The sequence below is a fragment of the Natator depressus genome, chromosome 2 (genome assembly GCF_965152275.1).
Source record: "Natator depressus isolate rNatDep1 chromosome 2, rNatDep2.hap1, whole genome shotgun sequence".
NCBI classification, from domain to species: domain Eukaryota; kingdom Metazoa; phylum Chordata; order Testudines; family Cheloniidae; genus Natator; species Natator depressus.
In genome coordinates, this window is record NC_134235.1 from 251,104,895 (window position 1) to 251,119,940 (window position 15,046).

The 15,046-nt window shown below is 43.2% G+C and overlaps 1 protein-coding gene across 1 annotated transcript in view; it reads left to right on the top strand.

The window, feature by feature from the left end:
- Window positions 1-14,566, top strand: part of TTC21A (tetratricopeptide repeat domain 21A) — a 61,588-nt gene extending 47,022 nt beyond the window's left edge. The window contains exons 24-29 of the mRNA XM_074946341.1: window positions 2,484-2,645; window positions 3,179-3,374; window positions 5,264-5,488; window positions 6,142-6,262; window positions 13,290-13,357; window positions 13,442-14,566. Of these exons, the coding sequence (XP_074802442.1) occupies window positions 2,484-2,645; window positions 3,179-3,374; window positions 5,264-5,488; window positions 6,142-6,262; window positions 13,290-13,357; window positions 13,442-13,519 (850 nt within the window). The 3' untranslated portion in view covers window positions 13,520-14,566. The remainder of the gene's footprint in view (window positions 1-2,483; window positions 2,646-3,178; window positions 3,375-5,263; window positions 5,489-6,141; window positions 6,263-13,289; window positions 13,358-13,441) is intronic.
- The last annotated feature ends 480 nt before the right edge of the window (window positions 14,567-15,046 follow it).

Here is a 15,046-nt window from a genome sequence, read left to right on the forward strand (position 1 = left end):
GAAGGCAATGTTGGAATAGAAAAAGAAACTCAGGTGAACATAGGAAAGTAGTTGGTTGTATGTAAGAACCTGAATAGAATAGAACAAAGTCAGTTGACTTGAATATATCAAACTCAGTACAAGAGAGTTGAGGTTTGATTGTAAATATTTTACATGGCTCTAAACCAAGGAGTGAAATCTGGCCCCTTTGATGTCAATGGCAGAAGTCCCATAGACTTCAGTGAGGCCAGGATTTCACCCAAGATATTTGGATATAATATATTAAACTTCATGTTATGAGGGTCAAATAATGAAGAATAGTTTCTGCTTTATATAACACCTTTTCATTTGGGGATCTCAAAGCACTTTCCAAACACGTGAGCCCCACAAAACACCTCAGATAGATATTTTACCTGTTTCACAGATTGATAAATCAAAGCAGCAGTTAGCCTACCTTAATGAAACCTTGAAGTCTGTCTCTACTTGAAAATGTGACTCTAAAAATGGTATTGCAGGGTTCCATATATACTATGTTTCAATGATTCAAGTATCAAACTAGCACAAGTCAAAAGATGTTTTTCTACTAACTGTTAGCCCTGCAGACTTAATCTGGGATCTGACCGATCAAGCTGGGTTCTTTCCTTCTCATGAATAATAAAGGTTCCATAGGGCGAAATGCTCCTTGTTCACATCTGTGAAAATGTACTGTAGTCAAATTATACCCTCAGTAATATCTGTGCATCCTGATTATCAGAAGGGTGTTCCACAGGTGTAATTGATTGGAACTTAACAAATGTGTTTGTTGATGATGCACAAGTTGGAATACAATGCAAAACTGACTTACTCTTAGCTGTGATGGCTTTGTAGTGCTAAAAGGAAAAAGGCAATAAAAATACTTATTCTGTAGATATCATCTGTGCAGGATTTTCAGTTCCTGGGTCTTGGCTTCTTAACATGATTGTGGTGGAATTTACCTACCTCTCAAGATTTTTTGACCATCATGGACAGCAGTAACAGGGTAGGGCATGAGCCAGGCCCCCTACTAACTGTTGTGCGCTACTCCTTCCCAAGTAAAAATGCTGCCCACCAGTTATTCCAGTCAGCAGTCAGCAAAGGAGGTCCTATTCTTTATTCTGTATAGATTCATATTCCACACTCATCATGGTAGTATCTGACCACCTTCCAGTAGTGCATAAATAAGGTTAAGATTTTGTCACAGATATTTTTAGTAAAGTCATGGACAGGTCACAGGCAATAAAGAAAAATTAACGGAAGCCTGTGACCTGTCTGTGACTTTTACTAAAAATATCCATGACAAAATGGGGAGCTCAGCTGTGGGGTCCCCACACCACCCCGCAGCAGCAAGGCAGCTGCAGGGGCCTGCTTGGAGCTCTGGGGTCCCCCACTGCCTGTGGCAGCCGGGAGCTGCAAGGTACCCCTGCCACCCACAAGCTCCAGGGTAACCCCACAGCAGCTGGGAGCTCTGGGGTCCTCCCACTGCAGTCGGCAGGGGGACCCTGCAGCTCCCGTCTGCTGCAGGCTGAGGTCACCGAGGTCACTGGAAGTCACGGATTCTGTGACTTCTGTGACCTCCGTGAAAAAATTGTGAAAAAATTGACTAACATCTGTCATGTATAGTTCATTCTCTCCCTAGGGGGAGAATTTTGAGCTCAGTGGAGTGTTTTGTTTCGTTGGATTTCTGGTATTTTTGTTTGTTCATTTTTTTAGTGTACATGGTCTGTGCAACCTCTAGCATTCCAAGATTCCGGCAATGCTCACTGAGGCCCCAATTCAAGTATGCACCCCTATTCAGGAAAGAATTTAAACACATGCTTAAATCCCACTGAAGTCAATGAGATTAAATATATGCTTAAAGTTAAGCATATACTCAAGTGGTTTCCTGAAAACGAATTAATTTAAGCACTTTCTTAAGTGCTTTCTTGAACTGAGTATCTTTTAACTTCCCTTTCCTTCACTTTCCTTTTCCTTCATGTTAGGTCTGGTACGGTTGCTATATAATTGAGGCCTTTGCCAGACTCTGATAATATTAGCAAAGAACAGAACCACAACCACATTTAAATAATATATTCATATAACATTTTATATTTATGTGGCTTTCTGTACCGTTAGTTTGATTTTACATTAATATATCAAAAAAAAGACAAACACATACAGGAAAACAGGAATATCATCCATAGAACAATAAGTAATAAGAATCAGTATACATTACAGTAAAAGAATCAACACACACAAGAATATCAGTACAATATAAAGTAAACTAAACAAGTATCTGGTGCAGATTATGCACTTTTTTTTCCTATTTTTCATAGAATCCATATGTAGAAATGTTCTGTACTTATAACAAATATTACAAGATTTTTCCACACTGACAAAGGCCTTTTTTCATTAGTGCTTTTATGTATATAAATATGGAAATGTTATTGTTAAGATTGATGATCACCCTACACTCTTGCAACTGCATATTACGTATTCTCTCCAAACAGGCACATGGGACAGCCCAATCAGGCACTGAAATATTTCAACAAAGCTCGAAAGGATAGTGACTGGGGCCAGAGAGCCATCAACAATATGATTCAGATCTGCCTAAATCCTGATAATGAGATAATAGGAGGAGAAGTGTTTGAAAGCCTCAATGAAGAGAACAGGTAAAAGAGAAACCCAACACTTATGGAAACAGTTTGTAATAGAGAAATGTAATAGAATATCAAATTCATTTTCCATTATATGTCTAAGACTAGCATAAAGCTCTGGTAATTTCTTTCCCCACTACATGTGTAAAGAGAGGCTAAACACAGTATTTCAGTTCAGCTGTGCACTCTATGCTATAGTCACTAACAGAAAATAGAAACATTTTGCCATATTTGTGGGTTTAAAAGAAAGGAGATGAATTTAATGTTCGTGGAAAGTACTGGACTGAGAGACCTGGAGGCTGAAGGCCTGTATTTAGACACAGAACAGATACATGGGGAGTGGCAGTTTAAGGTGCTTTAGCTCTGGTCTGGAAGGGACAATAGTCTGTAATCTAATATGTGTGAATTATGAGGTATTTAGAAGAAGAAATGCAAATCTGCTCTGTTAAATATGGTGCTATTAGAATTAAAAGATATTGCTTTATCATTAGACAGGATTTGACACACTAGGAATCATCATGTATGATGTTCAATGATAATTTTAACAGTAACTTAAAAGAGAAGAGAGAATCTGAGCAACATGGGATACGCACTGCTGAGAAACTGCTTAAAGAGTTTTATCCTCACTCACAAAAGGGACAAAATCAGATGAAGATGTTACAGAACTGCTGTCTGGTGGCCACAAAAGACAAAGTTAATGTGGAGAAAGCCCTCAGTGTATTTGTAGAAATGGCCCAAAATGAGGTAAGAAAATTCTTCAATTCATCTGAGGTTTCCTTCTGTTGTAAAATGCGAATAGATAACATTTTGGTTTTTACTAGGAGTATTTTCAATTGAGTGGCCACCCATTTTCTCCATAATTTTAAAATGATAAGAGCTTTGAAATTAATTTAATAGGCATAATAAGGTGTTACTGTTTAATGTGTGTTTTTGTTATTTCCTTGTTAAAGGATCAGTAAGAGAGAGAAAGCTGCAACATCAGCAGGGTAGAGATGAAGCTGTAGAATGTCTGCTTAACTTTCTTTTTGTTGTCATTCTGCCAGCATCACTGTACTTTGATCTCAGAAGGAACCGTTTCTACAAAGTCACTGGTTGAAATCCTAGCCTCACTGAAGTAACAGAGTTTTTCCCATTGACTTCAATAGAGGCATGATTTTACCCAAAGTTTTGAAAACTTAATGGACTAAATTTTCAAAAGGATATGTTTTATTTGCAAATTGTGGAAAAATAGCTAGTCACTCTTAATAGATGTACAATTGTACAGGCTTTTCAACAACTGGTACTCAGTAGCAAAGCTGCTACAGCCAGAATGGAAATAAGTGGTAGTAGGATATATATTGTACTTTCAACATAGTCTGGAGATAAGTCAGATCAAGTTATTCTTAATATTATGAAAAGAATATAGCTAAGATTTTTTCATTTTCATTGATGAATGCTTTAATTATATGAAGTGCATGATTAAATTTGGATTATTGAGGTTTTGGCTAATTAAGGGAATTTTCATTGTAGTCAACTAAATGTTGGGAACAGGAGTTTGATCCTACATGTTGCTGAGCACTTTGGTCCTAATCAAGTGAATTATTTATGACATGCTTAATTGTAAACAAATAAGTACTCTTATTGACTTCCCATGCATGCTTAAAATTTGCTAAATAGGAGGTAAAATGCTCAGCACTTTGCAGAATTGAGCCCCAGACCCTGGTTTGGTTAACAAAGCGCTTTGGATAGTTGAGGGTTGGATAGTCAAAGTTGTGCTGTACTGCATTGCACAACTGTGCTAGCACACTCTGACAACACCCAGCTCCAAGGGACTGCATCGTTGCAGTTGTGTGTTTGCTGTCATGGCCTCCTAGGATATGGAATGTTTTTCCCCTTCGTATTTTCTATACTCACTTTTAAGAAAAAACTGAAAACTCTTCTTTTTCAAAGTTTGTTTTTTATTGTGACCACCGTTGGCCTTCATATGTAGAACATTTTTCCTTTTACCTTCCTAGCTTTCTGTTTTTGAGTTTACCATTTTGTTTGTTTTTCATTATATTAGTGTGTGGGGGGGGTTCTGTTTTGTACTGTGCTTTGTTATTGTACACACCCATCCTAGGTGCTTTCATGGGGACAAAGAGGGGACATTCTTTGTAAACGTATTAGAATGTCATAGTTAAATTTGAGGTAGTTTGTTTTTAACAATTACCTTGTCACCCCAAATACCAATACCCCTAGGACCTCAGTTTTACAATAGGATCCACACATGGATCTTGGGTGTGCTTGGAGTTCTATTGACTTCTCATTCTTCATCATCATCATAATAAAATACTTAACTCTCATATAATGCTTTCATCTGTAGATCCATCTACACTGTATGATCATAATGGTCTGACTGAATGGATTCAGTTGCAAGATTGGGGTATTAGATTGTCATCTCTAATTGTTTATGGCAGACTAGATAACATAAGGGAAATACTAAAGTTTATTTAACAGTCTGTTGACAACCATGTTGTTTTTAATAATCCAAATGAAATTTGGTTTAACAATGAAAGCTGTTAATTTTTAAAGTAAGACAATAAAACCAGTAATGTTTCTAGACCTTGGAAAGAGCTTAATGTTTAAACAATAGTATTTCTGCTTTTATTTCTTAGAGGGAAAATGTTCCAGCCATTTTGGCCATGGCCCAAGCCTATATGATTCTAAAACAGACCCCCAAGGCCAGAACCCAGCTAAAACGGTTAGCCAAAGCTAACTGGACTTTGTCTGATGCTGAAGAGTTAGAAAAAAGTTGGATGTTATTGTCTGATATATACTGCAAAAGCGGAAAGTATGATCTTGCAACTGAACAACTGAAACGCTGCTTACAATATAATAAGGTGAGAGGAAAAGGAGGTGTTTACAAGGAGATCTTGAAAGGTCAGAAAACATTGTGACCAGTTAGGGATTTGAACACAAATAGAGTTTTTCATTAATAGCCATTTACAATAACCCCAAAAATAACAGCTGTAATTTAGAACCTGATCTACAATAAAAGTAGGTAATGGATAATAATTAATTTAATGATAGTTAATGGCAAAATCTTCATCACATTGAAATTGGCGAGAGTTTCATTATTGATTTTACTATTGTGACCCTAAACACACACACACACACACACACACACACACACAAAGTTAATGCAACATTAAGGTTGCACATTTTAAATCACAAAAAGCCAGGAAATGCAAAAGTTAAGCTCACAATGGTAATGTTAACTTGGTCATGTTGCACTTTCTGTGTTTTAGTACACATCTTATTATTATCTTAAGAATAAAACGTCAAGCTATACATTTAACAAGAAAACCAGACATAGGAAACAGTGCAATTTTACATTTATATTTCAATGGAAAATATAATTTGAGCCCTGTATTTACAATCTTGATCACAATTTAAATTCACTAAGATATGAAAAATCAATGCTGTTATGACATTTGGGTATGCTAAGTATTCTCAATAATGATGTAACATTTTGTGGTTTTGGTTTTTTTAGTCTTGTTCAAAAGCTTATGAATATATGGGTTTTATCATGGAGAAAGAACAGGCCTATAAGGATGCTGCAACTAATTATGAATTAGCTTGGAAATACAGTAATCAAGCAAATCCTGCTGTTGGTGAGTTGAGAAAGTACTGTTCTAGCTCAGGTTCCACTTGAATATCATTTATTCCTGAAAGTGTAACAAATTGTGATGATGTTATAGATGCTTCTGCCCCCAGTTACACCTATGCAACCAAACTGAAGATAGTGGTGTTACAGAGGTGTAACTAAGGGCAGCATTTGATCCAGAATGCTGCTAAGAGTTTATTGACAGCTAGTTTTAATATTGCATAATAGTGTAAGAACAGTGAAAATCTGCAGAAGGGCCAAGTACAAAATAGTTGCATGTAGAGGAGTGCAAAAGAGATCCATGTAGAGATGGAGGTATTAGCATATTTGGAAAAGATTTCTTATAAGCTGAAAGACTGAAAGGAAGAATCCCTCTTGGTTTCCAGACGTACTGCATATGACTAATAAAAGTTATACACTTTGGGCCAGATCCTGGGCTGCTCATGAGGTGAGTGAAAAGGTAGCTTTAAGACATCTTTTCTCTCTCTCATTCCACAAGTCACCATATACTGGCTCAGTCCCCCAATACAATGTATATTATACCAGTAGCTCACAGCTCCATTGAGTTGTTCCAGCAGCTGAAATCACTAAAGCATAGGGACATATCAGCCATGCCCCTTTTTCCCTGGCCACACACTCTATTCCAGGGGCTGAGAAGCTGGTGATGTTGGAGCCACTATGCTGGGTTCTCACCACTAGAGGATTCCCTACTAGCTCTTTAAGATGAATTTAAGGCTGTTTTGCACACTATAGGACATGGCTTGAGACTGCAAAGTTCTCCAAATCTTGCAGGATCCGGTCCTTCTTCTTCGAGTGCTTGCTCATGTCCATTCCATGTTAGGTGTGTGCTCACCACATGCACCGGTGCTGGAAGTTTTCCCCTCAGTGGTATCTGTAGGGGACCGACTCTGGTGCCCCCTACCCTCAGTTCCTTCTTACCTCCAGTGCCAGTGCTGGAAAGTTCCTTTGCTTCGGCAAACCTTTCCTTCTCTAGAAACTGTTTGTTGTGAACTTTCTATCATAAATAGTTATATCATTTAGTATTAGTTCCCTTAGTGTGTTTTTAGTTAGAGTGTCCCAGATGGGACATAGCCTTGGGATGGGGCATGACCCAGTCCCCGGGTTTTAAGAACTGTGACCATTATAGGGAAAACTATACTGGTCAGTGATCCACACATTAGTTATTTAAGGTATTTAGGGGAGTCTCCTATCAGTGTCAGGTGTCATATCTGCAGGAGCTTTAAGCCTAGCATGAAGAAAGAGTGGGACATCCAACTTAAAGCGCTCCTTATGGAGTCGGCGCTGACACCGGCACCGGAGCAGCCGAAATCGGACTCCGTGCTCAGCACCGTGGCTTTGGGCGGAGCGCCCTGCTGGTTCCGTCATCCACCTCCCCAGCACCGGCTAGTAAGAAGAGGAAGACTGGGAGAGGTCGGTCTCCTGCTCGCAAGGACAAGGACAAGGAGAGGGCAGGAGGCAAGCCTAGACCCACAAAGTGCGGCTCATCACCTCCAAGTGGGAGTTAGGCCCCAGGTTCGGTTGAGCGGGTTAGCCCATCCTGGGACATGCCCACCATCCCGGATAGCAGCATGGGAGTCTGGCACCTGGCGATGCCGTTGACCCCAGAGGCCCTGCAGGTGGCACAGGATATCTTGTCCCTCCTGGTGCTGCTAACACCCGGTGACGGCAGCTCCCAAATCAAGGGGTAAGTCTGCCTTTGGACCACCCCCTCGGTCCCTGTCAGGGAGCATCCCACCAGCGCTCACCCGCACAGAGCCACTGCGCCTTGGATGTAGGGCTGCCTACTAGTCAGAGCCCTCAGCGCCGGTCTCCGGATTCTGGCTATTGTTCTGCGGGCTGTAAGGATCTGAGTCCGGCAAGGTGGTGTAGACCTACCAAGGCATGCACAACCCTGCGACCCCAGTACCAGGAGCATTGTAGCAGATCCCCTTCGAAAGCCTCCATTGGGATTCTCGGTACCGGGAGCGTTGTAGCAGCTCCTCTTCAGATCAATGCTCCTTCTGCGAAATCCTCCATTGGGATTCTCAGTACCGGTCACCAGCCTACCGACATAGGTCGCCATGCCTGTGTCAACACTCATCATCATGGCATCAGTCATGGTCTTGCTCCTGCTCTATAATTCAGCACTGGTCAGGAAGTGTTCAGCGTAGATCGCCGGGGTACTGTTGTGGATCCGCTGAACGCCAATGCCAGTCATTGGGATCTCGACACAGTAGGTTGTCGCCCGTGTAAAGATCCCACTCGGAGCATGACAGTGGGCACAGCTGGAACCGAGACAGCTGGTTGGCCTTGGTAAGGTCCTGGTCTCCAGAACATGGCCCTCCATCCCTGGGCTCAGAGTTGGACCAGGAACCCCTGCAGGTGGGTCAAGGTCCTCCACTGGCGGCACCGGTTCTCCCTGCGGCACTGGTGGGACTATCGTGGCCCCAGGGCCAATGGCCTATGCAATGGCACCCTTGAAACCCATGGGGGTTCCTGCAGCCATCCCAAGGGCATAAATTGGTGTCAGGAGGCTCCGACAAGCCCTCTGCTATGGTCTCCTGCCTGCCTGAGACAGAGGCCACCATGCCTGGGACACCTGATATGCAACAACTGGGGGACGAAGGCCTGGCTGAGCAGGTCACAGAGGTCGTGATGCCTGATGCACCTGCATCGTCCTCCTCATCCCCTGATGAGGACATCATGGGGCCTCCACCTACGGTCCCCCAGGACGATGCCAAAGGAGGGTAGCCTCGAACTTGGGGCTAGAAACCAAGAAGCTGGAGGAGCCCTCGGACACCCTCTTCAACATCCTCAACTTGGTATCCCTGGCTAGACTCGCACTGCCAGTACATGAGGGGGTGGCCAAGATTACCAAAGCCCTCTGACCCCCTCATTGCTAACCCCAATTTCCAAGCGGGTGGAGCGCAAGTACTATGTGCCTGCAAGAGGGTACGAATACCTTTATACCCACCCTGCCCCGAACTCATTAGTGGTGTCTGCAGTCAAAGAGCGGGAAAGGCAGGGACAACCGGGGGCTACTCCCAAAAATAAAGAGGTAAAGAAACTGGATCTTTTTGGGAGAAAGGTTTATTCATCATCAAGCCTTCAGCTGAGGGTGGCGAATCATCAGCCATAACAATGAGGAGGGCAGCATGGCTACAGTCCTCAGGTTTGTCATTAGAGGTCCAACAGTCCATCCAGGACCTCCCCTTCAACGGCCAAGCTCTGTTTGCGGAGAAAACAGATGACAAGCTGCATGGGCTAAGGGACTCGCGCAACACACTCAAGACCCTGGGCCTGTACACTCCAGGGCAGCAGAGGAAGCAGTTTAAGCTGCAACCTCCCCACCAGCAGCGTAGCCAGCCTAGGCAGGATTCCTTCCAGAAAAAGGGCCAGGGCTACAAACACCGTCAGGACCAGAAGCTCTCTACCTCGGCACAGGCTGGCTCTTCCTGTTCCCAGTAGGGGTCAAAGTGGGTATTTTGAGGGTGCACCCAAGGGCGACATTCCACCCATTGTCCTGGATCCTGCCCCTCTCCACTTCTCCAACCACCTTTATTTTTTCCTCCCAGCCTGGGCCTCTATAACTTCAGACTATTGGGTCCTCAATACTGTGGTGCAGGGCTATACCCTCCAATTTGTTTCTGCCCCCTCCTCCCTCCCTGTCCCTCTTCAGCTACCCCCTCACAAGAGTTTACTGCATCAGGAGGTGCAGGGCCTGCTGCAGGTGGGAGCCATGGAAGAAGTCCTCCTAGACCTCAGGGGCAAGGGATTCTACTCCTGTTACAATACTTTCTGATCCCGAAGGCCAAAGGGGGCCTAAGGCCCATCCTGGAGCTGCAAAACCCCATCAAGTATCTCAAGAGGTTGAAGTTCCGCATGGTCTCCCTGGCCTCCATCATCCCCTCCCTGGATCCAGGAGACTGGTACGCTGCGCTTGACTTGAAGGATGCATATTTTCATATAGCGATCTTTCAAGGACACAGACACTTCCTCCACTTCACGGTGGGATACACACACTTCCAGTTCGCAGTGCTTCCCTTTGGCCTGGCAACGGCACCAAGGGTGTTTACAAAATGCATGTCAATGGTGGCGGCTTACCTCAGGCGTTGGGGTATCCTGATCTACCTGTACGTCAACAACTGACTGGTCAAGGGTCACTCCAGGTACCAGGTCCAAATCCAGGACACCGTCGAGATGCTGCTGACCACATGCGGGAGGCTAGGCCTGTTGATAAATGAGGAAAATCAGCATTAGTCCCTGTACAAAGAATAGAGTTTATCGGAGCGGTCCTTGACTCCACCAGGGCAAAGGCCTTTCTACCACACGACAGGTTCCAGATGATGGGGGACCTCATTGCCGGTGTCTCTGCGTTTCCTCTCATGATGGCCCGGATATGCCTATTGCTGCTGGGCCACATGGTGGCATGCACATCCGCCATCCGCCGTGCAAGGCTCTGGATGCGACCTCACCAGCAGTGGCTGGCTACGGTCTATGCCCCGTCCAGGGATCACCTGGACAAGGTCATCACCATCCCACCGGAAGTACTCATTGCAGTGGTGAACCAACCCCGGAGCGGACCTCAATGGTGTCCTGTTCAATAGCCCGTGACCTTCGGTATCACTGATATCCAATGACTCAGACCTCGGCTGGGGAGCGCACCTCGGCGCGATGTGAACACAAGGCATGTGATCCGCAGAGGAGATGACGTTGCATATAAATGTCAAAGAGCTCAAGGCAGTTTGCCAAGCCTGCGCGCTTTTTCTCCCGGCCGAGTGGTTTGAGTGCTGACGGCCTCAATGTTTTACATCTAGAGGTAAGAGGGAGTGCGCTCATCCGCTCTTTGTCAAGAGGCACTCTGCCTATGGGATTTCTGCATTCGGCATGCGATCCACCTGGAAGCCTGTCACCTTCCCAGCATCAGGAACATGCTGTCAGATCACCTTAGCAGATCCTTCTTTTTTCACCACAAGTGGTCGCGCCACTCAGAAGTGGTCCAGATACTTTTCCAGAGGTGGAGAACTCCCCGAGTAGACCTGTTTGCCACCAGGCAGAACAACGTTTACTCCCTGCAGGGCCTCAGCAAGGGTGCACTCTCGGACGCCTTTCTCCTGTCCTGGTCAGGATTCCTGATGTACGCGTTCCTGCTCGTCAACAGAGTACTGTCAAAAATCAAAAGGGACAAGGCTCAAGTCATGATCGCCCCGGCATGGGCACGCCAGCATTGGTTCAGCACGCTGTTGGATATGGCAGTAGACCCCCCATGGCCGCTGCCCAACCGCCCGGACCTTCTCTCGCAAGATCATGGTCACCTCCTGCACCCCAACTTCATCTTTTTTGAAAGTAGAAAACCCTCCACTAACGCGACTTACCTGGCGAAGTGGACAAGGTTCTCCCACTGGGCGTCTGAGCATAGTGTCTCCCCGACGCACTCTTCTCTGCAGTCCATTTTGGAATAGCTGCTCCTTCTGAAGAATCGGGGCCTGGCCCTCTCTTCTATCAAGGTTCATCTAGCTGCCATCTTGACTTTTCAGCCGCCAATCCAGGGTAAATTGGTGTTCTCGCATGAGATGTCAGTCAGGTTCTTGAAGGGCCTTGAAAGGCTCTTCCCTCCCGTTAGGGATCCTGTCCCACAATGGGACCTCAATCTGATTCTCTCCAGACTCACGGGTCTGCCCTTTGAACCCTTAGGCTCTTGTTCCCTTTCCCACCTCTCGCGGAAAGTTGCCTTCCTTGTGGCAGTGACGTTGGCTAGACGAGTGTTGGAGATTAAAGCCCTGACCTCGGAACTGCCGTGTGTGGTCTTCTGCAAGGACAAGGTACAGCTGAGACCCCATCCAGCATTCCTGCTGAAGGTGGTGTCTTCCTTCCATATCAACCACGACATCTTCCTCACGGTGTTCTATCCTAAGCCTCACAAGACCAGAGAGGAGAGGTGACTGCACACCTTGGACGTTCATCGTGCCTTGGCGTTTTACCTGGAGCGCACTAAGCCCTTTCATACGTCAACGCAGCTCTTCATCGCGACAGCAGACAGGATGAAGAGCCTTTCCATGTCTTCTCAGAGTATTTCCAACTGGATCACCTCCTGCATCCGGACCTGTTATGAGTTGGCGCAGGTCCAACCTCTTCCTCTGGTGAAGGCCCACTCAAAGAGAGTGCAAGCATCCTCGGCGGCCTTCCTGGTGCATGTCCCCATCCAGGACATTTGCAGAGCCACGACGTGGTCTTTGGTTCACATGTTTACGGCACACTACGCCATCACCCAGCAGGCCAAAGATGATGCTGGGTTCAGCAGAGCTGTGTTACAAGCTACACGTCCATGAACTCCTACCCGCTTCCGTTGGTACTGCTTGGGAGTCACCTAACGTGGAATGGGACATGAGCAAGCACTCAAAAAAGAAAAGCCAGTTACCTTTTCCATAACTGGTGTTCTTTGAGATCTGTTGCTCATGTCCATTCCATGACCCGCCCTTCTTCCCTGCTGTCGGAGTTCTGACAAGAAGGAGCTGAGGGTGGGGGGAGCTGGCAGTGCTCCTTATACTTCAGCATATGCGCGCCACTCTAGAGGGCGCCAGAGCTGGTCCCCTACGGATACCACTGAGGGAAAAACTTCCAGCACCAGTGCATGTGGCGAGCACACACACCTAACATGGAATGGACATGAGCAACACATCCTAAAGAACGCCAGTTATGGAAAAGGTAACTGTTTTTTACTGCAAGCTGAGTTAGGTCCAAAGGGTGTATAAACCCTGTCTACTTACCAGGGACATTTCTTTTAAGGACTTCTGACTTTTCATTTTGCTAACATAATGCATAAATTAATCCAGTTAAAATGCCCTTGTAGAAAATATTTGCACCACAAGTTATAAGTAAATTATTTTGATGCAATTCTATTATATCATATTTTAACATGAGTTCATCAGAGTTATTTGCCTGAAGTGCTATTTAATAAATGTTAAGTCTTAAGACTATCTGTAGTTTTTGTATTCAAATCCAATGAAATCACAATTTTTCCATCCCTTCTGCAGGTTTCAAACTTGCTTTCAATTACCTGAAAGATAAGAAATACGTGGAGGCAATAGAAGTTTGTCATGATGTAAGTTCTACAGAAAACTTTTAATTAGATAATGAAATAGATTGTGCCTAATTTATTGATTTTCCATCTTTTCTTTTTCACTAGGTTTTGAGGATATGCCCAAGTTACCCAAAAATTAGAGAAGAGATTTTGGAAAAGGCTCAAGCAGCTCTCAAACCCTAGAAATAAAAGTCTTGATAATATGAAATGTTTTGATATCAGAAATATGTCAATAAGCACTAGAAATAAAAACATATTGAAAGTAAAGATTATTATGCATTTTAGATGTTCCAATTAGTACAAAACTCAGCCTTGCCTCTTTGCAGAGAGTATGCTGCTGAAACTTGTGGAAATGAACAGCTATTAAGACTCAGGCATGGCCATTAGACTTTGTATATGGACTGACAAAGGAGAATTGTAAATTCAGCAGAAGAGTGTATCCTCTTTATCTTATCTGCATTATTTACTGGATTCAGTTTAAAAGAAAATAGAGTGGGCCTGATTCTCATTTTTAATAAGGCCCCTTTCTATCGTTCTTTCAGAGTGAAGGAGTCTTAAAGTGAGAGTTAAACTATGTTTACATATACTTTAAGGCCCCTTTACCCTGTCAAAGTGGTGTAAAGAGGCTTTACTGTAAATGGGATTCAGGCTCAATATATTTAATTTACAATATATCCAAGTACTTTAAAAAATATTTTAAGTACAGAGGTTAGGTAAGTTTTGAAGGTTCCCATTATGGCATGCCTGTGGGACTCACTTGCCTAGTGAATGTAATATTTAAAGTTCTTTTCAAAGAAGTGTGTATCTCTGTATGTATTAACTCTATAGTGTTTACCCAATGCCTGGTTATTCAGATCAGACACCACTTTAGTGTTTTATCAGCAAATATGGTTTAGACATTTATATTAATAAGACTAAGCCATCCTTTTGAAAAAAAACCTATTAATCTATGCTTTTAATAAATGAACTAGTTTTTGAACTTTATTTTAAAGCTTCTTCATTCATTTATTTTATTTTACTTTTTTTAGTCACTTAATGAGAATTCATTTTAAATATATATATTTTTAGATATAATGTAATTTTTCTCCACAGCTTACTCTAATTCAGGAGGAGCACTGGCTGCAAGAGAGAGAAATGTCATTTTTATTCACAGCTTCTTCAAATAATCAAACAATTCAGATCAGTTATATTGAAATAAATAATTCATCCTCCAACAACAAAAGCAGAAGGCGGGACAAGGAAAAGTAATTTGTCCCTTTTCCTTGGTTTATTGATGATTGAGACCAATATATAAAGTAAATTAAACTGATTAAAGTTTTGTCTGTCTTCATTATTATGTATCAACAAACTCTTTTTGCTTATGTAATTATAGGGTTCTGTTAGAGGTGGATAAACTCATCTTGCCTAATTTGGATCCAACTTTAATATTGAGTTTGAAAGTTCAAATCAAGCTTGATTGATTGTGAGTTTGCATTCCACTTAGATGAGCCTGTGAGAAGAGGGTGCAGAGAAAGAAACTTGAATGAAAAATGAAATGCCAGATGTAGGGTACTTATGTAACTCTAGCTTTTGGCAGGGATCTTCTCTCACTAATACATAATTCTGGATCTGATTTAGGAAAGCAGGAAAACATGTGTTTAAGTTCATCCCTATCAGGACAACACTTAAGCACGTTTAATTTTAGCACGATTAAAGTTAAGTATGTATTTT